Source organism: Periplaneta americana, chromosome 9 (genome assembly GCF_040183065.1).
Source record: "Periplaneta americana isolate PAMFEO1 chromosome 9, P.americana_PAMFEO1_priV1, whole genome shotgun sequence".
Classification (NCBI taxonomy): domain Eukaryota; kingdom Metazoa; phylum Arthropoda; class Insecta; order Blattodea; family Blattidae; genus Periplaneta; species Periplaneta americana.
The window spans coordinates 54785010-54812368 of NC_091125.1; the positions used below are offsets into that span (position 1 = coordinate 54785010).

General features: G+C 35.6%; 2 protein-coding genes across 5 annotated transcripts in view; both read right to left on the reverse strand.

Annotated features, from left to right (window-relative positions):
- LOC138705939 (uncharacterized oxidoreductase dhs-27-like) overlaps positions 1–2257 on the reverse strand; it is a 32648-nt gene extending 30391 nt beyond the window's left edge. The window contains exon 1 of one of the 2 annotated variants that reach the window (XM_069834743.1): positions 1912–2257. The gene's annotated coding sequence lies outside the window, so the exon portion shown is untranslated. The remainder of the gene's footprint in view (positions 1–1911) is intronic. The other variant, XM_069834741.1, reaches the window with a different exon arrangement.
- An 18722-nt stretch (positions 2258–20979) lies between these two features.
- LOC138705940 (polypeptide N-acetylgalactosaminyltransferase 35A-like) overlaps positions 20980–27359 on the reverse strand; it is a 33644-nt gene continuing 27264 nt past the window's right edge. For all 3 annotated transcript variants that reach the window (XM_069834745.1, XM_069834747.1, XM_069834746.1), the window contains 2 exons: positions 24213–24344; positions 20980–21173 (listed from right to left, as the gene is read on the reverse strand). In XM_069834745.1, the coding sequence (XP_069690846.1) occupies positions 21039–21173; positions 24213–24344 (267 nt within the window). In that variant the 3' untranslated portion in view covers positions 20980–21038. The remainder of the gene's footprint in view (positions 21174–24212; positions 24345–27359) is intronic.

Consider the following 27359-nt stretch of genomic DNA (forward strand, 5'->3'; position numbering starts at 1 on the left):
AAAGTGAAACATTGACTGGCATGTAAAGTAAGTTGTGATTAGGCCTAAGTGCAGCGTTACCGATGTTACTCTTGTCTAATCCATTATTGTTAGTTTACCGTATTTGTCTTATTAAATTTAAATTATTGCGCCCTTTTTATTTGTGAATAATCTACATTATACGAGTAAATAATACGACGTTTGATAATATACACAATTTGAACTAAAAACGAGATACATATAGTATATTACGAAAAATTATACCCTATAGTTTTCATTACTGTTACAGTATCTAGAATTGTAATTAGTTGAAATAAGCACTCATGCTTCATTACGAAATTCTTGCACATTCATTTATGCACGTTTCAACAATTTTTAGTTGCATCGCACGCATATTTTAATGTGTTGAAGTTATAGGTTATGTTTATTCTATCAGTACTTTCCTTATTTCCATATTCGCAATTATGCATTATAATTAAGCATAACGCTACGTATAACTTATAAATGCAATTTGTCTACACTTCAATTGTATTTATTCGTTTCAGACGGTACTCCAGTCTGAAGTCAGATTAGTTTAATATGTTACTAGGGCTAAACTAGCGCTGAGGTAGTTCCCTTCGTATTCATACATCTTGCATATACAAATTAGTTCGGTTCGTTCAGGATTTTAATATGCCTTGCTTATAGGATCAAATGCATCTCCACAAAAAATAAATTCAACTGTTTTCAGTTCAGAAATTACCGGAACTATACCTCAGCGCTACTAAGTAATATAACGTATGTACATTTCATATGAGGGACTGTGGTGAATTTTCTACCTATAAGTAAGGACGGTAACCGTGTTCTGAAGTTTATCCTAAAAATATATTCTTCTTTATTAAATCTCAAAACCGTTTTCGTTCTCAACTTAAGCCTAAAATGTTTACGCAGATAGGTTATGTTAACATGGTAAATTCTCTTCACATAAAAATAACACAGTTTTATTTATTATTCCTGCCACATTATGCAACACATAAATGGAACTTATGCACATATTACATTGAATAAAATTTTAATTGTATTATTTACTTGTTCCCTACTTTACTGGGTTGTAATGAATTGTATTTATATAACCTACCAGATTAACACACAACTGTACATACACTAATTTCATAGGAGGGACTGTGGTAAATTTTGTACCTACAAGTAAGGAAGGTAGACGTGCTAAATTAAAATCACAATATAAATAATTCTTCTTTATTAAATCTCAAAATAGCTTTCATTCCAAACTTAAAATGTTGATGCAACCAGGTTATGTTACCATGTAAAACTCCGTTCACATTAAAATAACACAGTTTTGTAATTATTTCTGCAACATATTATGCAATAAGAAGTGTGAAGGGGTCTTATACACACATTACACTAAATAAAATTGAGCGCCGACACGCTATAAAGTAATATATTTCACTCAGCTCCGTATACTAAAATAGAAAAGCCCGACTCATCGAGTGACGTCACACAACCTGCATTACGGCCTGGTCTAGATCACGATGGCAGTGGCGGAAGTAATGCTTCGATTAGCGTTTTTAGTATTCGATATTCGATAAGTATTAAATGCTACCAAATTAAAAAATTAAATAAAAATAATTTCAACAGTTTGTTACTACTGTTGTGATTTTAGTTTGTATTATATTTTTTGGTCTAGAGAAAATAAATTTTACTATTACTGCCGTTATTTGCATTTTGAAGTAGGCTACAAGTCAACAATATAAAACTGACTGTTAATTTAGAAGTTGGCAACATATTAGATGTTGATTATAACAACAATACATATCGATAGTAACATTCATACCATTCAACCAATAAGGAGATTGGCCCCTATAATGAATCTATTCGATAGATTCAAACGAAAAATTGTAGCATTGCAATTATACATGTACAAAATGAACTTACCTCACGATTGACTGCTCCGATCCCAGTGACAGTCCAGTCTTTGTTTATTTCTCTATACAGTTGTGAATTATGTTTTATCAGTCCGCCTTTGCAGTTATCTAACGACTCAGCGAATGGATCTGTTGATCTTCTGCACACGCGATAGGAAGAAATTGAACGCTTGTAATGGCCTACTATTCCTTTTGTTTGTCGAATAAATACACAATTCTGTAATAATCAATAAACTCAATGCCAGTGCAGTGCTGTACACAAAGGCATCCGCACGCCGAAGACAGCTTCTGCTGAATAATAGCAATGGAATTCATTCGCTGTGAACCACGTGACCACTTCATCTGACACGTCCGTTCCTGTCTGTGCTTCGAACAAAAACCGTGAGGTAGGACCTTGAAAGTAACTACGTCATACGCCGCGGCTATTTAAAAAAAATTGTTGATTCTTCCCATGAAGTCATTATTAAATCTTACTTGAGGAAACTCTGCCTTTCTAAGACAAGATAATTGACGTCTTGCATGATTCACAAGAAGACGTCTACGGTTCAGCTCTAAAGCAGATGTCTTCCATCCAGGCGACCCTTGTTTCGATCCCGATGCAATTTGTGATGGACAAAGAAGACATTGCAAGGATTTCCTTGGGGTGTTCCCTTTTTTTTTTTTCTTTTTTTTTTTGTACTTGGTTACCTATTTAAAACGCTGTATCAACTACTAGGTTACTTATCTTCGATGGGATTTGGCGAGTCGCCACAGATTATCTGACATTTGCCAAAGTTAGGGAAAACCTCGGGGAAAAAATCCAACCACGTAATCAGCCCAAGTGGAAATCGAACCCATGTCCGAGCGCAACTCCGGATCGGCAGGCAAGCGTCTCAGTCGACTGAGCTGCGCCGGTGGCTTTTTTCCCTCTTTCATTCCACCAATTCTCCACCTACTTAACCACCGGCGTGGCTCAGTCGGATAAGGCGCTTACCTGCCGGTCTGAAGTTGCGTTCGGGAGCGGGTTCAATCCCCACTTGGGCTGATTACCTGGTTGGGTTTTTTCCGAGGTTTTCCCCAACCGTAATGTGAATGCAAGGTAATCTATGGCGAATCCTCGACCTCATCTCGCCAAATATCATCTCGCTATCACCAATTTCATCGACGCTAAATAACCTAGTAGTTGATACAGCGTCGTTAAATAACCAACTAAAATAAAATAAATCCACCTACTTTTCATCTCATCTATCATCTAAAAACTTTAAAAATTGGCCAAGGTGAAGTTTTCGAGGCGGTATAGCTTTCCGATGATAATACAGGTAGGCTTGGCCTTCAGGAGCTTGTTGATTATCAATAGGATTCCCATACGTCCTGTAAAATATGGGAACGTCCCTTTTTTTTATGTGTCCAGTTGTCCTGAAAGAGGTCTTCGGGACATGTTTTTGTGTTGTATTTAAAAATTAGTGACTGAAATAACAAAATTGAGAATATCAACTGCTGTTTTGTTTTAGACATCAATCTCCATCACTGTTACTGACATTGGAATTCGCTAAATTGGCAATATTGAAGGTGACATTGAATGAATACATTAAAACGGTTCATATTATGAAGCAAACTGTTACCAGATCAAACATTGTTGAATCTCACTTGTTTGTGAAAAATATTCTCAATTCCAAAGATGATAGTGTATTGAAGCAAATTCTTAAATCAAAACATTTAGTTGGATGAAGTCTGGGTGGATATGATGAAATGCTTCAAAATTTAAAAAAATGATAGAGCTCATTATAAAAATCACAGGCCTACTAAAGCAGATTCTACTGAATTACCATTAGTTGATCTAACTGAGGAATAGGACAAATGAAGTGCTCAGTGCACAAAAAGTAGCGTTAAAGATCATTACGACGTTAAACACGAAGATAAATTACAATGATAAACAAAATTTAACTTCAAAAACTGAGTTTTAATTTTTGAAGATCAGAAACCCATTTTTTTTTTCAGGTGCTTTTACGAAGTACTTGATAGCAATCCTTAATAATATAGTGCTTAAATCAAGCACAACTATCCCATTCGCACAGGAAGCAACAGTATTTTGCAGATCCACTTTACAAGACGATAACAATCCTTCTTTGAAATCTGCACATATTTGCCATCTGTTTTCATTATAATACACCTTTTCTAAGTCTTCGAATTCAATCCCAGAATTTGAATGGAAAACTGATTCTAATTATTCCACGTTTTCTTTTTGTAATGTCCACATTTCGGGAGGAACAGAAATAGGTAAAACCCTGTCTAATTTCTGTTTAAATATACGGATACACAATTTTCTTCTTCTCCTTTCACTTTAGGCCCTCGATTTTGGTCATACAAAGGTATCAATCATATAGGTGATTTGTAAGTTCCTCCCAAACCATAGGGACTGAAAATGTTTCCGGGATTTTTCGTTTGTTTTTCTAACTATCGTCTAAGATGAGATATCCAAATTATACAATAAGAATGAGAAGTCCATTTGTTCTGTTGATCTCCTACTCTGCAGCCAAAATATAATGTGTAGTTCCTTTCTATTTAATGTGTTATAGTTTGTCTGTTTGATTTTATTATATACCCCCCCCCCCCCGATAATAAAAGTAATTGTCACGGGAATTGACACACTGACGAGATATCTTCCAAACACTCGCACTTTGTAGCTGAATAAAGTACAATACTTCACTATATTAACCACAAACAGCAAATATTACATACAACACGATTGGTAAAAAGCACTTCTTCATATGAGTATAATCAAACACTCATTGCAACTAAATTATTTACTGAAGTAAGTAAATCCCGCACAGACATTCCTATTCCTACAATTGCCAACTGCAGATATGTGGAACTTGTAAATTAATGCATAAGCGCGCTTGGTTAAGTAAGTTCAAAAATACAATTCAGTATGTTTTATGAGATCTAAATCTTTCATTTTAAGAGAATATAGAACATGTCTACTAAGTTTTCAGGAAAGTTCACTCACAAAAGAGGATAGTGACATTAGTTAAAAGGTGGATGATTTGAGAATGACTCCTCTGAGCACTATAAATTATAGTCAAAACATAAAATGACGATTCTTTTAATCTATGGGTGTTAGAGAAAAACGGATTTCAACATCGATTTCAGTATAAATATATTAGATGCACCCTGTCTTTATTTGCAAAAAAAATGTTCATCGTTTTTTAGTGTTATTATGACTGTGACTATGATAATGATGCCCAATATAATATCGAGTATCTTCCATAATGTCAATTGAGTGTTTAAATTAAACCGTAATTTAGACTTCTGAGAACACACAGACTCATGTTATACATGGAGGTAACACGATGCAGAGGCTTCCCTTACAGAACCACTGGATATGACAGAGGATAAAATAATTCAGAAGTTATATTATATGTGGGGCCGTATTTAGTGGGTGGCAAACTATGTACTTATCCAGGGCGGCAGGTTTAGGAGTCGGCAAATTTCAGGAAACTCGTGCAAAATCTTGGGTGAAATGGAACTCATTTCTGGCGAAGAGTATAAATATTCAAATCATTCTTGTCAAAAGTGATTCATTTTACTTTCATTCTGATTTCAATTACGTGATCATTAATCTCTATCATTTTACTTACTGGTATTTGAAAAATTGTATTACTTTTAGGCAAGTAGGCCCTATTAGTAAGTATAAGAAGTCAAAATTAAATTAAAATCCAGTGTAGCTTTCATTTGCAGCAGGCGGTATTTTTTGCGCGAAAGGATCATACATACATACATATATACATACATACATACATACATACATACATACATACATACATACATACATATATACATACATACATACATACATACATACATACAATGCAAAAGAAACGCACACGCACGCACATACACACACATCTTGTTTGAAACTATAACTGAGCGACCACACTTGAAAGTGAAGTTTTTATGTTGTTAAATTCCGTATTGATAATCTTCGTCATTTAATTATATATGAGCCGTTAATTCGTATTCTTAATTAATAAATTATTCATGTAACATATTATACTAGATCTTGTGTCATTTGTAATAACATAAATTTTAAATATAGATCTCCGGTGATATATCTTTGAAGTAAGATGTTAGACAAGATCACACTTTAATAAAAAATACAGTCATTTTCTTGGTTTGTTCATATTAGAACGTTTACGTGAATATTGTTGAATTTCTTTATAGAAACGTTGCTTGGTAACATACTATCAATCAATATTCATTTAGCTACAGGAAAGAGAGAATATCACAAAGGACAAAAAAATGATGAGAAAACGATCAAATAACATTACGGTATGTAACTAGTGGAAGTACAATTAAATAACAAAAAGTCTTTATTGGAGGTACAATCATATGCCGAAAAGTCTTCATAGGAGGTACATTCATATACCGAAAAGTCTTTATAGGAGGTACATTAAATACCAAAGTATTTATTGGAGGTACAATTATTTACCGAAAAGTCTTTATTGGAGATACAATAATTATGAAAAGTCTTTATTTCAGGTACAATCATATAGCCTACCACCGATAAGTCTTTTATGAAGTACCAGTACAACTAAATAACGAAAAGCATTTATTGGGGGAGGTAAAGCAACACATCCACACCCCACTTGAGGCTACAATCACTAGCATTGAGATACCAGCACTATATATTTTACTTCAAGCTACTACTACCAGCATTGAGATACCTGCACTATATGTTCTACTTAAAGCTACTACTACCAGCACTATGTGTTCTACTTCAAGCTACTACTACCACCACTGAGATACTAGCACTATATATTCTACTTCAAGGTACCTTCCAGCACTATGTGTTCTACTTCAAGCTACTACTACCACCCCTGAGATACTAGCACTATATATTCTACTTAAAGCTACTACTACCAGCACTATGTGTTCTACTTCAAGCTACTACTGCCAATACTGAGATACTAGCACTATATATTCTACTTCAAGGTACTACTACAAGCACTATGTGTTATACTTCAAGCTACTACTAACACCACTGAGATACTAGCACTATATATTCTACTTCAAGGTACTACTACCAGCACTATGTGTTCTACTTCAAGCTACTACTACCACCACTGAGATACTAGCACTATATATTCTACTTCAAGGTACTACTACCACCACTATGTGTTCTACTTCAAGCTACTACTGCTACCACTGAGATACTAGCACTATATATTCTACTTCAAGGTACTACTACCAGCACTATGTGTTCTACTTCAAGCTACTACTACCACCACTGAGATACTAGCACTATATATTCTACTTCAAGGTACTACTACCAGCACTATGTGTTCTACTTCAAGCTACTACTACCACCACTGAGATACTAGCACTATATATTCTACTTCAAGGTACTACTACCACCACTATGTGTTCTACTTCAAGCTACTACTGCTACCACTGAGATACTAGCACTATATATTCTACTTCAAGGTACTACTACCAGCACTATGTGTTCTACTTCAAGCTACTACTACCACCACTGAGATACTAGCACTATATATTCTACTTCAAGGTACTACTACCAGCACTATGTGTTCTACTTCAAGCTACTACTACCACTACTGAGATACTAGCACTATATATTCTACTTCAAGGTACTACTACCAGCACTATGTGTTCTACTTCAAGCTACTACTACCACCACTGATATACTAGCACTATATATTCTACTTCAAGGTACTACTACCAGCACTATGTGTTCTACCTCAAGCTACTACTACCACCACTGAGATACTAGCACTATATATTCTACTTCAAGCTACTACTACCACCACTGAGATACTAGCACTATATATTCTACTTCAAGGTACTACTACCAGCACTATGTGTTCTACTTCAAGCTACTACTACCACCACTGAGATAGTAGCACTATATATTCTACTTCAAGGTACTACTACCAGCACTATGTGTTCTACTTCAAGCTACTACTACCACCACTGAGATACTAGCACTATATATTCTACTTCAAGGTACTACTACCAGCACTGAGATACTAGCACTATATATTCTACTTCAACGTACTACTACCAGCACTATGTGTTCTACTTCAAGCTACTACTACCACCACTGGATACTAGCACTATATATTCTACTTCAAGGTACTACTACCAGCACTATGTGTTCTACTTCAAACTACTACTACCACCACTGAGATACTAGCACTATATATTCTACTTCAAGGTACTACTACCAGCACTGAGATACTAGCACTATATATTCTACTTCAAGGTACAACTACCAGCACTATGTGTTCTACTTCAAGCTACTACTACCACCACTGAGATACTAGCACTATATATTCTACTTCAAGCTACTACTACCACCACTGAGATACCAGCACTATATATTCTACTTCAAGGTACTACTACCAGCACTATGTGTTCTACTTCAAGATACTACTACTAACATTGAGATTCCAGCACTATATATTCTACTTCAAGCTACTACTACCACCACTGAGATACTAGCACTATATATTCTACTTCAAGGTACTACTACCAGCTCTATGTGTTCTACTTCAAGCTACTACTACCACCACTGAGATACTAGCACTATATATTCTACTTCAAGGTACTACTACCACCACTGAGATACTAGCACTATATATATCTACTTCAAGGTACTACTACCACCACTGAGATACTAGCACTATATATTCTACTTCAAAGTACTACTACCAGCACTGAGATACTAGCACTATATATTCTACTTCAAAGTACTACTACCAGCACTGAGATACTAGCACTATATATTCTACTTCAAGGTACTACTACCAGCACTATGTGTTCTACTTCAAGCTACTACTACCACCACTGAGATACTAGCACTATATATTCTACTTCAAGCTACTACTACCACCACTAAGATACTAGCACTATATATTCTACTTCAAGGTACTACTACCAGCACTATATGTTCTACTTCAAGCTACTACTACCACCACTGAGATACTAGCACTATATATTCTACTTCAAGCTACTACTACCTGCACTATATGTTCTACTTCAAGCTACTACTACTAGCATTGAGATACCAGCACTACATATTTTACTTGAAGCTACTACTACCACCACTGAGATACTAGCACTATATATTCTACTTCAAGGTACTACTACTAGCACTATGTGTTCTACTTTAAGCTACTACTACCACCACTGAGATACTAGCACTATATATTCTACTTCAAGCTACTACTACCTGCACTATGTGTTCTACTTCAAGCTACTACCACCACCACTGAGATACTAGCACTATATATTCTACTTCAAGGTACTACTACCAGCACTATATGTTCTACTTCAAGCTACTACTACCACCACTGAGATACTAGCACTATATATTCTACTTCAAGGTACTACTACCAGCAATATGTGTTCTACTTCAAGCTACTACTACCACCACTGAGATACTAGCACTATATATTCTACTTCAAGGTACTACTACCAGCACTATATGTTCTACTTCAAGCTACTACTACCACCACTGAGATACTAGCACTATATATTCTACTTCAAGGTACTACTACCAACACAATGTGTTCTACTTCAAGCTACTACTACCACCACTGAGGTACTAGCACTATATATTCTACTTCAATGTACTACTACCAGCACTATGTCTTCTACTTCAAGCTACTACTACCACCACTGAGATACTAGCACTATATATTCTACTTCAAGGTACTACTACCAGCACTATATGTTCTACTTCAAGCTACTACTACCACCACAGAGATACTAGCACTATATATTCTACTTCAAGGTACTACTACCAGCACTATGTGTTCTACTTCAAGCTACTACTACCACCACTGATATACTAGCACTATATATTCTACTTCAAGGTACTACTACCAGCACTATGTGTTCTACTTCAAGCTACTACTACCAGCACTGAGATACTAGCACTATATATTCTACTTCAAGGTACTACTACCAGCACTGAGATACTAGCACTATATATTCTACTTGAAGCTACCACCACCAGCTTATCTACGCCCTTCTTGAGGCTACCTGTACTCTATAATATTATTGCCATAATTAAAGTTATTTATCATTAAATTTGTTTTTAATGATACATTGTGTTTATTATTTGTAATTTTTACTTCATCTTTGAAACTGGAGAGGATTGGTTGTGCTAGAGACCATTTGTCGACAAATGCTAGGTCCAAATCTCCCAGGATAACATCCCATGTGAGAAAATGAACGCTTATTCATTTAATGGAAAAAAATTTCTAATAAATCTAAGTGGCAACAATTTTGAAGGAAGAGAATAGGTCCGTCGCCATTTCTTCTAGACGCCAGAGGAAAGCCATAGAAAAATAAGGTTAAGATGAGTTGTCTTACTTGTTAATTAACTTACTTTGAGACTCTCTACGTTTCTCAGGAGCACCAAACTCAATTGGCTCTTACGAGTGTTGGCTGTTTTATTATTCATTTTACTACACAGTATACAATGTAGAAATTTAAAGTAGGTACTGGCCAAAGCGATTTAACATGAGAAATAGACTCAAGCTAGGAAATAATTTTACCAACCTATTATTAGAATTAATCTTTTGCAAGGCCAAAACATGACATGATGCCTCTCTCAACTCTTCAACAGATAGATTTCAGAATGTTGGGATAGAACTGAATGAATTACAGTACAGCAGAGCTCCGATTCTGTCAAGTGTCTGTGGGAGACAGTGTGCCATGTCAATATGCAATCCGCCAAGTTCATTATCCTGGTAATATACGACCCACAAAAGAAGGCTGCTACACTCGATTACTGTCGCAAAGTAACAAAAGTAAGCTTCGAATCTGCAGTGTTACAACAAATTTTATTAAGAAACCTAAGTGATTCGTCTTTTCCTGTTTAATGTTACTTAAAATATAGCATTGCTTAAGCCATGATATACAAAGTTCATTAACAGAAGTGTAGTTTTAGATGTAACGTGTTCACCATCTTGAAATGTCATAAAATACAATAAAATAAAACAAAACAAATCATAGTTATAACTGTTACATAAGATATATCAAACTAAAGTCACGATACACAAAATTTGTTATCACAATCTTTTTCTTTTTAAATACTGCACGTATGTACACTATAGAACAAAAATAAAATACACTAAAATAAAATAAATTATTATCACAGTTACAAATTTTATTCTGCTAATGGCGAAAACCAAGAAGACAGCATGTAATAATGACCAGAGCATCTTCGAAGCCATAACTTAAGTAACGAAATATACGTAATAGGTTTTGGTTAAGTAAATAAAAATATGTTAAATTACTATAAGTAAAATGTTTTCAAGATTCCTATAGAGTAACAAAAAATCAATGAACTGAAACATATTTCGCTCTGCAACAAAACTTCTATTGGCAGTTTGTCTTGAATACTCACTGACTTTTATCTTCAGGGAGAAGTAATTTATTCCAACTTCTTGTAAGAGTATCTTGTGTCAGATCATTCCAACAAACGGCAATATTGTTAAGTGCATCCTTTATCGTGTACTTCCTGAAACAATCTTTCATATTTCCATCGAGTTTCTTCACAATTAAGCGACTATATCTACTCCCAAAGACCTACCCCCTGGTCCATTGGCTGGATCAGCGACCTCATTCAAGATGGCAAGGAATAACATGTTCTTTCCCCATTAGAACACCGTATGTTAGAGTCATGATTAGGGGCAGTGTCCATCAAAAGAATCACTTCATCAGATAAAATGTTCTGTTGCAAATACATGGTTACCTGTGTTACAAAAACGCTGTTGCCAATGTGAGAAGATTTCGGTATTCATCCATCCATTTACCTGGGAGTTGTAATGGACAGACAGTGTTGCCATGTCTACATCTTTCAATGCTCTTGGGTTTTTCAATTTACCTATTACAGTGAGCGGCAGTTTGTGACCACCACTGGCATTAGCATAGACTAATACAGAAAGTCTTTCCTTCTGCATAGAGTATCCTGGTGCTGATTTCTCTGATGCTGATGCCAGTGTTTTTGTAGAAAGGGTCTTCGAATAAAAGTCAGTCTCGTTGCAGTTATACATATATTTTGTTAAACCACGAGATGAGACATTTCATTCTTGATATTCATAACACATGTACGAATTTGGGATATGTCTGCACTTAATTTTTTGCCCTGTACTGACAGTTGGCGGATACCATGATGCGCTTTGAAATTCCATAGCCATCCACTGCTTGCTATGAAAGAGTCATCTCCACCTACCTCCATGTTAATTTGCAGAGCTTTTTCTTGTATCATAGGTCCATTTATAGGCATCCCCTGGTTTCTCTTTTGCTTAAACCATTCATAAATTTTGCTTTCTAATTTCTGATTGGTTGGTAATTTCATTGATTTTATCTTCTTCACTTCCCTGCCGTGTTTTTGACGCGTTGTCTCTTGATTTTATACATAGTGTCGGTACTTACGTGGAACTGTTTAGCAATATTTACCACATGTTCAACTTTGTCTAATTCTTTTGAAACTTCTGTCTTTTCCGCAACACTGACAAGATCCATTCGCGGAGTGTCTGACTGATAATGTTATAAAATCAAATAGAATGTAAAGTTCAGCTGTAATCAATGTTTATGGTAGCCTATCAATTGTAGCTGCCCATAGTGCAATTATACTATGTTTATGAGCCTAGATAGATATTGGTATAATTATGAATACGGAAGGAAACTCATCTATAAATAATGATTATTCTACTAATTTTAGCTGTCCTTACATGTTTGTGGGTGTTGATGTAGAAATCCGTTAATCACAAATGTAAACGACAATAAGCATATTGGATGAATGATGCATACCTGCAGTTGGGAGTTGAGCAACTCGAATCTTCAGGTCCCATATAACATTGGCAGGAGCTTCAAATGCATCACAATCAACTGAAAAGTAGCTTTCTTCCAGGCATGCTTAATCACGTTAGTAAATATGGGGGATAAACCGATAACAACCACTCCACCTGGTGCAACTTTCCTTGTTCAACCATTGGATGTATACCTTTTTCGTCAATGGAAGAAGTTCACCAAACGTTTTTGTGAGAGAGATTTACTCGATAACATTGATATTGACCTTCAGAGCCGTAACGCTATCATCAACTTGCATGCACTTACCCATCATCAGTTCAGTGCCCCCATATTCTCTAACATGATTAAGCATGCTGGAAGAAAGCTACTTTCCCACTTGAATGTGATGCCTTTGAAGTCCTTCCAATGTTATGTGGGACACTGAAGATTCGAGTTGCTCAACTCCCAAGTGCAGAAATGCATTATTCATCCAATGTGCTTATTGTCATTTACATTAATTTGTGTTTAACGAATTTCTACATGAACACCCACAAACATGTTTAAGTATATGTACTGTGGAGTAACGGTCAGTGCGTCTGGCCACGAAACCAGGTGGCCCGGGTTCGAATCCGGGTTGGGGCAAGTTACCTGGTTGAGGTTTTTTCCGGGGTTTTCCCTCAACCCAATACGAGCAAATGCTGGGTAACTTTCAGTGCTGGATCCCGGACTCATTTCATTGGCATTATCACCTTCATTTCATTCAGACGCTAAATAACCTAGATGTTGATACAGTGCCGTAAAATAACCCAATAAAATAAATTAAGTATATGTAAGGACAGCTAAAATTAGTAGAATAATCATTATTTATAGATGAGTTTCTTTCCGTATTCATATCTATCTAGGCTCATAAACATTGTATAATTACCACTATAGACAGCTACAATCGGTACCATAAACATTGATTACAGCTGAACTTTTCATCCTATTTGATTTCATACCATTATCAGTCAATGTACCTTCGCGAATGTACCTTGTGAGACACTCTCTCTTCCCTGAGATATTATGTTCTATGGGTACTTGTATGGACAGTGCACCTGCCTGACTTGCACTGATTCTACCCCATTCCGAAGGTCAAACAGTTGGTTGACAGAATCAGAGTTCACTGTATGGCCTCGATTTTTGTGCGAGCATTAGAAATTTGCTTAGCTACGCTGGAAACCTTCAACATAATTTTCCTGAAGCTTTCTTGTAAAATCCACAAATCTAAATGTCTGGAGCCATCTCTTGCAAGGCCTGTCTCATAAGTAATATCGGTTTCAGAGCAAAATTTTAGTTAGAGTATGTTGTGACAAGAAATTATTCTAACATTCAAAGTAATAGTAGTTCCAATCACTTCTCTGGGAAGCATAGGGTCTTAATGAAAGGGCGCCACCAAACTCTGTTCTCTGCCAAAGTTTTGATTTCAGCTCAGCTTTTGCCTCGTTGTTTAGCTTCCTTTCTTACAGTATTTCGTCAAGTACGAGTAATTTTCGATCTCCCTTTATTTATAGTTTCTTCTTGACAGTTCCAGTCTAAGGCCACTTTTTCTATATTTGCATTTTCGCTTCTAAGAGCATGTCCTATCCACTTCCATTTTCTATACCGGTACTTAATTTACTTGCAAATCTCGTTTTGTGAAGTTTTCTTTCACAAATCCTTATTTAAAATAGTTAATGGCCACCAGATTCCCATGATAAATCTTAGGATCTATTTATACTGATCTGAAGATTATTATGTATTTCAGTTGTTCCTTTTAAGTTTCACACCTCTATAATAAAACTGATTTTACATTTAAAGTGAAAAGTCTTGTTTTAATTTTTAAGGAGATTTGTCTAGACTTCCATATGGGTACAAGCTGCTAGAAAGCAAATTTTGATCTTTTGATTCTGGCCTTTACATCCTCATCAGAACCACTTTTCGTTGTTACTACACTTCCCAACTATACAAATTCATCCACATTTTATATTTATTCTTCTAAAGTTGTTTCGTATTGTTATTTACCCTCATCACTTTAGTTTTATGTGTATTTAAGCACAGACCTGCTGTGCTCGCTGGTATATTAAAATCATGTAATTTTCCTTTATTATCTGAGAATCTGTGGAACATTAGACTAATATCCCCTGCATATTCTATTTCTTTCAATCTCCTATTCAATCCCCAATATATTTCTTTACACATTCTATTACATGCACTTATCATTACATCTTCCAAAAAAAAAGCTAAAATGAACAATAATGATTGTGACAGCAAATAGCCATGTCTTACCATTCAAGGAGGGAAATGGCCCAGATAGTTTGCCTTGTTGAGATACGCAGCATGTATGGCTGTAATACATTTTTTTTTAATGCTAGTGATTATTTTCCTTTACACCAATTTGTTGTAGCTAGTTTACTCCATATTGCTCGTCTACTCACCGAGTCAAAATGTTTCAGCAAAATCGAAAAAAAGCTAAATACAGAGGACTTTTCCATTTTAATGACAGCTCCATGATTACTGTAACTGTATTAATACGATCTTTACATGTCTTTTGTACTCTGAAACTACTTAATTTATTTTCAACTTCTTCTTTAATATGGTTTAAAATAACTCTAGTAAAGATTTTACTTGGTGTGGATAGTAATGTAATGCCTCGCCAATTAGCACATAGATAAGATCTCCTTTCTTGGGAATTTTTACAATTACACCTTTTCCCCATTCTTGAGGAATTTTTTTCTTCTTCCCATATTTTCTTAAATAAGGGATGGTCTTGAGCCACCTTTCAGTAAGGTTTAAAGGTTTGTTATCCCGTTATGGTACCAGTTTTTGATTGAAGAATTGGTGATAACCATTTCAACGGCTTCCAAGTTTTGTAAATTTTTTCCATGCAGGAAGTGAGCCATGGATCGATACAGATGATAGTCTGAAAGTGCAAGATCAGAGCTATGTGTCGTATGTGGTAGTAGTTTAATTCCTCCCAATTTCTACATTTTTTCCACGGTTGTTCGAGCATTATAGGATCTCACATTGTTTTGTTGCAAGAGAATTCTATTTCAATTAATAATGCCGGCTACTCTCTCTCAAAACTTTATGAACTCGTTCTAGCTGTTCAGAATAAAGATCTGCATCGATTGCACGTCCATTTGGAACAAACTCCCAGTGAATCACACCTTTAAAATTCCTCCAGACACATTACATTATTTTGGGGCCAAACCGATTTTGGTTAACAATGATGACTTTGGCAGGCTGACAAGGATTGAGTCATTGTTTTGAGGTGTCAGGGTTGCGCTATCCAATTTTCATCACATTTTGACAATTCTCTTGCTAAGTCTATCATTCATGGAATTAGAGATAAACTGACACTGATATTCACCTTGCATTGAGCCTGTTCATAATATGTTATATGTATGATTTTCTAAGTGACAACGTGTTGTATCTTTCAAAGCACCAAGTTCTTCTGACAACCTACGAGTACGGTATATTTTTATGAATTTCCTTCCAAAACTCTGTGTATGTTTTCAATATTCCATACCTTAGGTCTTCCAGGATGTTATAAATCTTTATTGCCTCCTCCTCCTCCAATATTGAAAAACTGAAACCATTGTTGTGCTCCACGCTCACCTCCGACTTCGCATATTTTTTAGCCATGACAGCATCTTGTTTACAGTAATGCTTTAGGACTCTAATCTCAAACTTCATCACCTCCATTTCATTATACCGTATTTTCTTGAATACCCATGCGCTTTTTTTTCCCCCAAAATACTGTATACAAGTAAAAAAAAAAAAATATATGGATGCATGGCTTATTCGACATGAAGTTGACAACAATACCCAATTTTCCTCCTGTGTAATACCTAACATGGTAGCACATGTCATTATCTTCCCTCGTGGATATTTCAATTGTTAACATTGTTAAATGTTAAATGGGTCTGCCGAATTAGTTCTGTGGTAGCGCGTCTGTCTCTAGATTAGCCAGCCCAGGTTCGATTCCCGGTGGGATCAGGAATAATTTTCATGTAAAATTTCTACCTCTGGACTAGGAGAGATGGCAGTGCACAACTTGTAATCACTAAATTGTGCACCAATATGCCAGAGTTAAATCCCAAATATCTCTGCAGTGCAAATGAAGAGAAGGTATACACCACTGTTGATAGTGATTCGTCCGTCGGATGGGGACATTAAACCTGACAGCCCCCTTGGTGCTATTTGAAAGGAGTAGGCTGTGTGCCGGCACCGGGTTTTCCCTTCTCCCTTCCTCACCATCATTAACCTCACCCATTCCCTATACTAAACTTACACATACAATCACCCTAGTACACGACATAACTCTTCACAGAAACACAACATGTACAGCATGAACCGCTGAAGTGATGTACAAATTGAAAATGGGTCACAATCCTGTCATCTATCCGCAATATGCAGAACTCGAATCATGCAAGTGAAGTGGTTACACATTAGATACACATTGTTAAATGACATTTGGATTAGCAGTGTACATGTCAGAAACACGTTCAAGTGTGGTAGGTTTAGTTTGTGCATCTTATATTTTCAACGAAAATCAGTATCACTAATGATATGAGATTGTGATCGTTTACTTGCAGCGAAAAACTTAAACTTATTATAGATGTGGAAGAACATGGAAATCGTACTCCAGCCCATAAATTTGATGTAAGTGAAAGATGCATTGGAGACTGGGGGATCCTGTTCCAGGATAAAATTTATTATTAAATGAATTGTATTTGTGTTTAATTGTTTTTAATTTGTCGTGAATAAATTTGTTGAAAGTTTTATTTTTGTAATCTGTGTTTGTTCCCCCCCCCCCCTTACAAAAGTGGTGTGTACAGCTTATTCAAGGGAGCGGGGTATTCGAGAAAATGTGGTATTCTTTGTATTACGACTGTCACATGCTCACAATATACGGTAATAACAATAGCGTCCTGTAAACTGCATTGCCTAACTAAAGGAAAACATTAAGATCTAACAAAATACCATACTTAAAAAAAATATATATATTATTCATGAGAAGACCAAATATGTTGTTTTTAACAACTAGCTATCCATAAGTTCCGGTATTCTAAAGACATGTTCGTTCCATTCCAATCTTCTCATAGTAATCATTAGGGCAAGGCAATTAATGATTTTGCATCTTTTTCTTATGAAGGTTTAAACATTGCTAGCATATATGGAAATGTATGACATTAAAAACTGGGTTAAATAAAAGCAATTCGTTAGGGCATTTTTTTGCATTTTCTTAAGTTTTTTACGGATATGTCATTTTTTAGCAATTTTTTAGGTCATTTTGAGCATTTTTTACACTTTTCAGGAAGTCTGTGACATTATTTGTATTTGATTTGAGATTTTTATTATAATTCAGTATTTTCCTTGTCAGTACAATTTCTTGGAATTAAGTAGATGTTTGCTAGCTTCTACCCCTATTTTTCAAGGTATGTGCATAATGAACTTGCCCACTTCTAGGAATTTTATTCAAATTCTTAGAGCGTATGCTAGCTTGTACCCCTATTTTTCAAGGCATAATGAACTTGCCCACTTCTAGGAATTTATCCACACTCCCACAGAGATTCCTTTCTCCAGGTAAACTGGCATTGTTATGCTGTTAATTGAGGTGGTCAGTTGTTTCTAGTCGTCTGTGTGAACAAGTCAAGAGCAAAATGCCTAAAGTAAAGGAAACTGCTAGTGTTAAATTAAAGGCATTTGTTTCAAAATATGGAGAAAATATTTTTTCAACGGACGGTCGTATTTTATTCTGCAAGATCTGCGATGTAAGAGTAGCTGCTGAAAAAAAGTTTACGATAGAACAACACATGTCACGGGAGAAACATAAACGTGGCCTGCAGAGACTTGAAAATAAATCCAGTGTAAACTTACAGCAAATGCTTCTGGGGGATACGTGTTCAACGTTTTCGCCATTTTGTGAGAAACTATGTGAAGCTTTTCTATCGGCTGATATTCCACTTCACAAACTGAATCATCCTAAGCTGCGAACTTTCTTAGAAGAGGAGACCGGAAAATTAATTCCAGATCCCAGAACATTGAGAAGAACATACATAGCTCGGTGCTATGATAAAACTTTGAAAAAAATAAGAGAAATGATTGGAGAAAGAAATGTATTCGTATCCATTGAAGAGACAACAGACTCTATGGGCCGTTATGTAGCTAATGTTATTGTTGGAGTTTTAGAAGCACACAGCCCTGGAGAACAATTTCTACTACATTGTGAGCAGCTAGACAAAGTCAACTACTCAACGATCAGCTTAGTATTTGACCATGCATTGAGAATACTTTGGCCTGATGGGATTCGAAATTCCAGTGTCTTGCTTTTTATAACAGATGCAGCACCCTACATGATGAAAGCAGCTGCTTCTTTAAGTGCACTGTACCCAAAAATGGTACATGTGACGTGTTTAGCACATGCATTACACCGGGTCGCAGAAGAAGTACGTGCAAATTTTCCTGAAGTGGATAAATTAATTGGATGCGTGAAGAAAGTATTCTTGAAAGCCCCCTCTCGAATTTCAGCATTCAAAACAGAAGCTCCAGAAATCCAATTGCCATTTTCACCTGTTTTGACTAGATGGGGAACATGGCTCCAAGCTTGCAGTTATTATTGCAAGAATTTCGATGTTGTGAAGAAAGTGGTTGATTCTTTTGATAATAGTGAGTCAGTGTCAATAAAAAAGGCGCAAGAACTGTTAGCTGATAAAGAAATTGCTGGTAAACTTTCTTACATAAATACTAATTTTGAATTCCTTCCTGATGTCATAACTGCACTGGAAAAATCCCAAGTGACATTAGTGGAACAGCTATAAATAGTGGATAAAGTGGTGAATGATTTGAGCCGTGCATGTGGTAAAGTGGGTGATGCAGTGTCAATGAAAATGAAAAACTGTCTAAGCAAGAACAGGGGGTACACAACATTGTGTTCAATTGGCAGAGCTTTGTCTGGTGAAAATTTTTCTTTTCCTGACTGTGAGTTAAATCCAGGAGATATTGCTTGCTTTCAGTTTGCTCCAATTGTTTCCGTTGAAGTAGAGAGAAGCTTTTCCATTTATAAGTCGGTACTAGCAGACAATAGACAATCATTTTTGTTTGAAAATCTCCGCCAAGTTTTGATTGTTAACTGCAATTCAAAATTGTTGTAAAAGTGCACTTGAAATGAATTTTCTGCAATACAAGGTACTGTAACATGTATTTTTTTTTTAATTTTATGTAGTTCAATAATCAAGTGAGTACTTAACGTAATTAAAAGTATTTTCATTGGCAATGCTTTACTTTTTATTGGTCATTTTTTTGTTTTTTTTAGGTCATTTTTTTGTATTTTTAGGTCATAAATGCATTTTTTATTTTGCATTTTTTACCAATTTATAGGTCATTAAATGCCTTGCCCTAGTAATCATAGTATTCATTGAACTCTACAGTGTTTTCTAACCTCTTGGTTTTCAATATGACCAGATCTAGTTTTCATACTCATTTTGGTCGTTTTCAAAACTCATTAGTTTTATCCCATGTGAAGTTGCTAGTCTCCCATCAGGCACCTCCCCAGATATGGCGGGTACTGGGGAAATAAAATACCCAGGGCGAACCAAAACTAGCACTGCTGCCTTGCAGTTAGTAGTTGGTTCTACAAAGGCTAGGAAAAGACAACCCTGATTACAAATCACCTGATCCTCCAGGTTGGGGGTTGGGCATAGAGCCGACACCTCTATTCCATAAAATCAAAATGTTGCGAATCCTCTGAATAATAGAAGCCGGACTGATACATGGAGACGACTTAGGCACAGTAAAGAACTATTACAAATAAGGTAGAGGAGACTCGCACAGGACTGAACAGAATGGCTACAAATAATGGAGGAGGCCGGGTCCTCAGTGAGCTGTAACACTAGTTATGAATGAATGAATGAATGAATGAATGAATTAATTAATTAATTAATTAATTAATTAATGAATTAATGAATGAATGAATTAGTTTTACAGATGCCAGCAAGTGTCAGCTGCACTTGAGTTTACTTTAATTTTAATAATATGAATATCAATTGTAATCATGTAATTTGACTCCAGAGAAATAGTTTCTAAAGTTAATTATTAAAGTTATATTTACCTCTGTGCAGTTCATAGGGAAATGTCAAATGGAAAAGTGGTCCAGGTATGCAGTAACCATCTTAAGAAGAATATATATTTCACCTTTAGAGGCTAACAGTGTAGGTTTTGAAATAAAAAGCATACATTTTGTTAAACAAAATGAAACAAAATAACACATTTATTTTTAAGACGGAAGTACAAAATTGTGCACATATAATCTCATGAGGTCACCACAAGGTCCCACTTGTTTAGGACTGAGGTAGAGCAGAGCTCCATCACTGCATACTCACCCGGTGCGGCTTTTTGGGCACTCAAGCAAGTTCCAGCTGCCATGTTGTACACAGGAGTCTCATTCTGAAATACAACAACAATGCCTTATGTTTCAAATATTTGAAGCTAAAGGGGATAAAGTTACAGGAGAATGGAGAAAATTACACAACACAGAACTGCATGCATTGTATTCTTCACCTGACATAATTAGGAACATTAAATCCAGACATTTGAGATGGGCAGGGCATGTAGCACATATATGGGCGAATCCAGAAATGTATATAGAGTGTTAGTTGGGAAACCAGAGGGAAAAATACCTTTGGAGAGGCCGAGACGTAGATGGGAGGATAATAGTAAAATGGATTTGAGGGAGGTGGGATATGATGATAGAGACTGGATTAATCTTGCACAGGATAGATACTGATGGCGGACTTATGTGAGGGCGGCAATGAACCTGCAGGTTTCTTAAAAGTCATTTGTAAATAAGTTGTAAGTATGCCTTATGTTTCACAATGAACAAATATAACATTATCAGCTGAATGACTTGCCCTGCTGAAGATCCAAGTTTAAATCTCAGAAAGTTCAAATTAAAATTATTCTTCATTTCTCAGGATACTTCCTGTTTCCCTGACTCCTACATGATTCATTCGGATCTCATGAAAGTGTAAACTGTTCAATCCAACAACTTTTCAGTCGACATACATTTCTTCTGCCTACCGTATGTTACCATTCTTTCTTTTAGTGTCCAACCATTTTCTATACCATTCCCATGTTCTAACCAATTTATTATATTTTGATTTACCATATATCCTTTCCTTTGATTAAGGTTCTGCCTAATATGTACATTTATTATCAGGCAGTGCATCTCACTTGATGATATGTGTCAGAGGAAGAACAACTGTTCATATGTATCTGAAGTCTGACTAGTGTAATATGTAGCTAGTTGGCGATGTATGCAATGGAGAGAGAAAGGAACTGGCCACCTTACCCCATTATCACCTGGTCTAATTGCCTCATAAGTAGTGTCTTCTTGGTATCACTTGTGAGGTTCAGACCTGTCTTCGGACAGTTGACTAAACAACACAACATATCTCCTAAACTGAATGTAATTATTATTAATGGATAAAAATTCGCTCTGACACTAGGGATCAAAGCCAGGACCTTCAGCTCTACGCAATGAATGCTCTACCACTGAGCTACACTAGGGCTCCATCCATCCTCTCCTTGGCCTTCCCTTGTTGTCTACTCCGTGTTTCGACCAAGAAGAGGAGTTCGAACCGGTGCTGTGAATGGAGCCCTGCTATAACTCAGTCGAAGAGCATTCAGTGCGTAGAGCTGAAGGTCCTGGGTTCGATACCCAGTGCTGCAGCAAATTTTTCTCCGTTAATAATAAACATAACAGAGAATTCTGTTGGCTTAAAAATTAATAATGTCATCCTTTAGATGAATGTAATTAATTCGTTTCTGATGTCTTCATTACATTTCTTTCCCGAAAGCGTGTAACCTGGTACATTTATTAGGAATCAATCAACTGCTATTATTGAGCATACATCTATAGAGTGGCAGAGAACTCTCTTTTTAAAGAAGGCTGCAATCGAAGTAGTTGGAGTGAGAAGAATGACCTGTTCAGCATACACGTGTTTGTGAACTCAAATCAATTTAATCATCACAGACCTCTCATTGGCACATCACTGTGCCTTTCCTATAGAGAGGATTCATAAAAAAGTGAATCTGCAGCATGCATTTCGTTCACATTTCAATATTAATCATAATGGTATGTTTTTAGTCACAATACATTGAAAATGTTGGTAACAAACTTCAGAGAAAAGGCTTCTGCTTATAGAATAAACCTGCAGGTGAAAACATATCGAAAGAATGCACTGCGCTGTTCTTAGCAGTTCCCCTAGGAATCCCTTACTTCGAGAATGTTTTCACAATACATGCCATCTCAAGTGTCTATTATTCATAAATGATTATTGGAAGTCAAATCCTTTAAGATGTGGTTATAATTTTGAAAATATCTGTACATAAAAATCATTCAGTCTGTAGTTTATTTTAATTTGAAAACCATGAATTACTAATTATATTTAATGTGCACAAGACAAATGTTACTGTTTCCCCTAGCACTTAATTGATCTTCTCTGACTTTGTGCTTTTAAGTTTATACTGGTAAAATAAAGTCGTATCTCACAAAACCACTCTGTTTTTTTTTTGTTGTGCATTTTTAATCAATACTTTTTGTTTAATAATTTGAAAATGTCTAGTTCGGCTCTGATCTCTTCTTCATTTATGATAGGTTGGCTCTTCAGTGCCAACTAATTTCTCGAAGTAACTGTGACTCTGAAACTTTATTCTCATTGTTGTTTTGATAGAATCCGACACTTACAGCCAAACTTTTGTAAAATTTTAGAAGTGTATCAATTCTTGCTTTCCCATAAAGTGTTCCTTTTTATTATGCCACACATCGATGGCTAAAAAGTGACACCTCGTATCTGTGAATTTGCAGGTGAATCAGAAAACTATTTTAAAAATTATTTTTTCCCAAACTAGACGAACTGTTTATATACATTTCTGATTTGCAAAATCTACTCTCCAATTTTGTGAACGTAATAATAACGTAATTAATCTAAATAATAATGTAGTTACACTAAATGACTATTTTTGTAGATAGGAGGTATCACTTCTTCAACATCAAAATATTAAGGTTTTTTTTTTTTTTTTAATCTATGTGGATCTCAGATATATAAAAGAAAAAGCAAGTTAAATTTATATGCCACACAAAATAATTTTGGAGGCGATATGACAGCTTCATATTGGGATGATAGGAGACAACTAGTCCAAAACAAAAAACCTTTGAAAGGCAAGCAATAAACAACAAAGAATTAAAAAACTTTACACACATGAATGAATAGACACAAGTTAAAGCCTATTTCCCTGCACAAAAATGCTGAAAATTTGTAAATTCACTCATTCATAGTGTTCTGCCCAAGGGCAGGTCTTTCACTGCAAACCCAGCATTGAACCCCAGTAACCTTCCCCTCCTTATGTATACCTCTGCAGTCGCAAAATAGTCCACTAAATAGATTACTTATACAAGAATACATATACATGTTTGTTACTTACACTGCCTCTGTGTTTCCACTCCTGGTCACCACCCATCTCATGGCACTTGCTGAGCTTTGGGAATGTATCAGATGCATCCAGACAAAGTAATGTTGCCAAAACCAACTCGCTTCTAACTGTCTCAAACCATATCTGCAAATTCAGGAGTAAATTTTGTTACAGAAATTAATTCGTAATAAAAATGTACTTACCGAATGAAAATATATTAAAATGTGTATACGAGTCATTCCATGTCAAATCAAGATGCTTTAGTACCATTTGCAACCTGACCTCCAATTTCAATGAAATTTGGTGACCATGTACGAAATGAATATTTAAAAAATAATAGCTCCTATATGTAAAAGTTTTTGAGTTATTGCTTGGAAAGAGAATAGAAAAAAAAACGTGAAATTTTATAAATGTACTTTTAAATAAATATTGTTAAATGAATGTACAAAAATGATTTTGGCTCACCTTCCTTAAAGCAGATAAAGTCATCTTTCCTCAATATATAAATTTGGAGAATTTGAACTAATCAGATGCTTGATGTACTTAGTAAAACAGAAAACACTGTAGGAGTTGTTAAATCAAGGTGATATTCATGGCTGGGACATGTCAAACAAATGCCTAAAGAAAGAATGCCCTACAAATTTCTTGGGGTGAAGAAGGGGGAAATTATGGAGTGAGAAAACAAGGAAGGCCAAGAAAGAGGTGGTTACAATCCGTGGAGGAACACCTAAAAAGGATGAAGATTGCCAGATGGTGTGGAAAAAGCTCTAAATCGAGATGGATGGAGGAGAACTCAGAGTCAGGCTAAAGCTCTCTCTGGTATGGACTTCATTTGCCTTGGAAGAAGAATAACACTGAATAGTGTCACTTTCAACAACTGGCATGCTTTCAACCCTTTCTCTAGTCCTAAACTTGCTGATACAGTTGGCAACTTAAACTATAAAACTTTATCAACTAGTAAAACATGCTGTAAGTAAATAAATAGACCTAAAATTAGTATCCTGAACCAAGAATTTTGCGGATGTTAAAAGTGGAAAAAAAATCTGATTATAAGATACAATCTTCCAATTATGCTGTTTCATTTGTAATTGCTTCTTGTGTGAAAGAAAGAAGGAAACTGTTAAGAGCTGATTTTTAATAAATTATCATTTGTGCAAATTTAGCATAAAGATTTCAAATAATATCGTGTTATTGAAGTAAAAATCACTACATGTCATGTGCATAAATTCCTGGATGAACTGAATAATAAGTTCTACATACGTATAAAAATACTTGTGCTATAGTTTAAGAAAAAAAGGCTTCACCTACATGACAGGCAAATGAAGAGAAAGTTTAAAAACCACTTGGACATCGGGAGTGCTGAAATTAAAATTTTCTAAAAAAAAAACATCTGTTTTTTCCAAAATCGCAATACTTTCTATACTGATAATCTGGCTTATAGGAGACAGAAGATACTGGATAACAGAAATAACCATATTATCGGAGGTCATATTTGAAATTTTATAGCTTTGGGAAAGGATTGTTATACAAGACCATAAAATGTGCTGCAACAATAAGTAAATATTGCAATACACATTTCAATCCATGCCATTCCGACTCATTGCTCTGCGTTCCACTTCATAGTACAGAAATCAAGTTGATAAAACCAGACCTTGTTGCATTGGATAATCAAAACAAATCATATCATTAAAAATATGAAAAATATGAAGATGTTGGAAAGTGTGCATTATATATATATATATATATATATATGTACGTATGTGTGTATTACAATATATATCCACACACACACACACTACCTATTTTAGATATAATGATACCTAATTTATAGACTGAGCAGGTAGGTGAGTGGTTGAATGAGGGAACCAAGAAAAATCATGATAACTAAGGTCTTCTTCATTCATGATTAACAATGGTGGTGTTGGTGGCAGCAAGGGTGGTGATGGTGATATCGTGGTGGGAATATAATGGTGTAGCAGACGGTTGACTCAAACTCGTTTCCTACTGCGCATGTAGTCACTTGGGAAGCAGCAGCGGCGGGCTAATTCGCACCGCAGTGCTTGAGGAACAAAACAAACAGCTGTTATGTGTAGGTGCACGGTGTTAATTCTTTGTTTATATATATATTTTATATTGAATGTTATTCTTGTATCAGTAATGCTATTAATGTTACACATGCTATTAGTATACCTGGATGTGCAGTAGGCCTATCTGGTTGTTTGACTTACAATCGAAAAACAAAAGGAACTGACGTAAAATATTATAGGTTTCCGAAGAATGAAGACTTGGCAAGACAATGGTTGCATGCTTGTAGAAGGGAGGATGAAGTCAATTTACAGCACGATGAGTTTTCTCGCATGTTACTAAATTTTATTTGCTTCGCAACTCATTTGTAAAATATATTTTCATGTTAAACTTATTGTTTGACTTATTCCATAGATTGCTTTGAGGGAAAAGAAAGGGGGTAAAAATCTTAAAACTTAATGTTGTTTCAGCTCGAATATGTTCACTTCATTTTGAGGAGTCAACTTACGAAGTACCTTTAAAGCATAAACTCCTAAATTATGAACCAAAAAGCAGTCGTAATCTGAAAGTAGACGCTGTACTCACAAAAGCTCTGTCGCAGTCTTGCTTGAAACGAAAATCAACAGACAATCTGAGATTGGACAGATGTGAAAAACGGAGAAGGAGGAAAGAAATTCATGACATCATTGCCAAATAGTTCATGTACTGTTCAGACCACTTCCAAAACCAATTCAGACGAACATGTATCAGAGGATAGTGCATTAGATCTAAATAACGAAACGTGGGTAATTACAGCATTAAAATAACTATTAACTGGTATGTTCCTGTGTATCATATTGTTAAAATTTTTCACATATGAGTCGCTCCACAAAAGGGAATAATTTTCTCATAGTTCTTCAAAACTTTCTAAGCTAAAAGGACTTAATTACATGTCTCATAAAATATTAAAGCTGTGGTATCTTTTAACAACTTCCAGACAGAAAAGGCTTCAGTAAATGGAAGGATTCAATTGTCTCGAATGTCAATAGAGGAGCAAAAAAGGCGTCAATCAATGGGCATAAAATAATTATTTTCTCGCTTAACCCTAGAATTATCACGGTTGGGAAAAAATTGCCCACCCTTTTTATTTTCTAA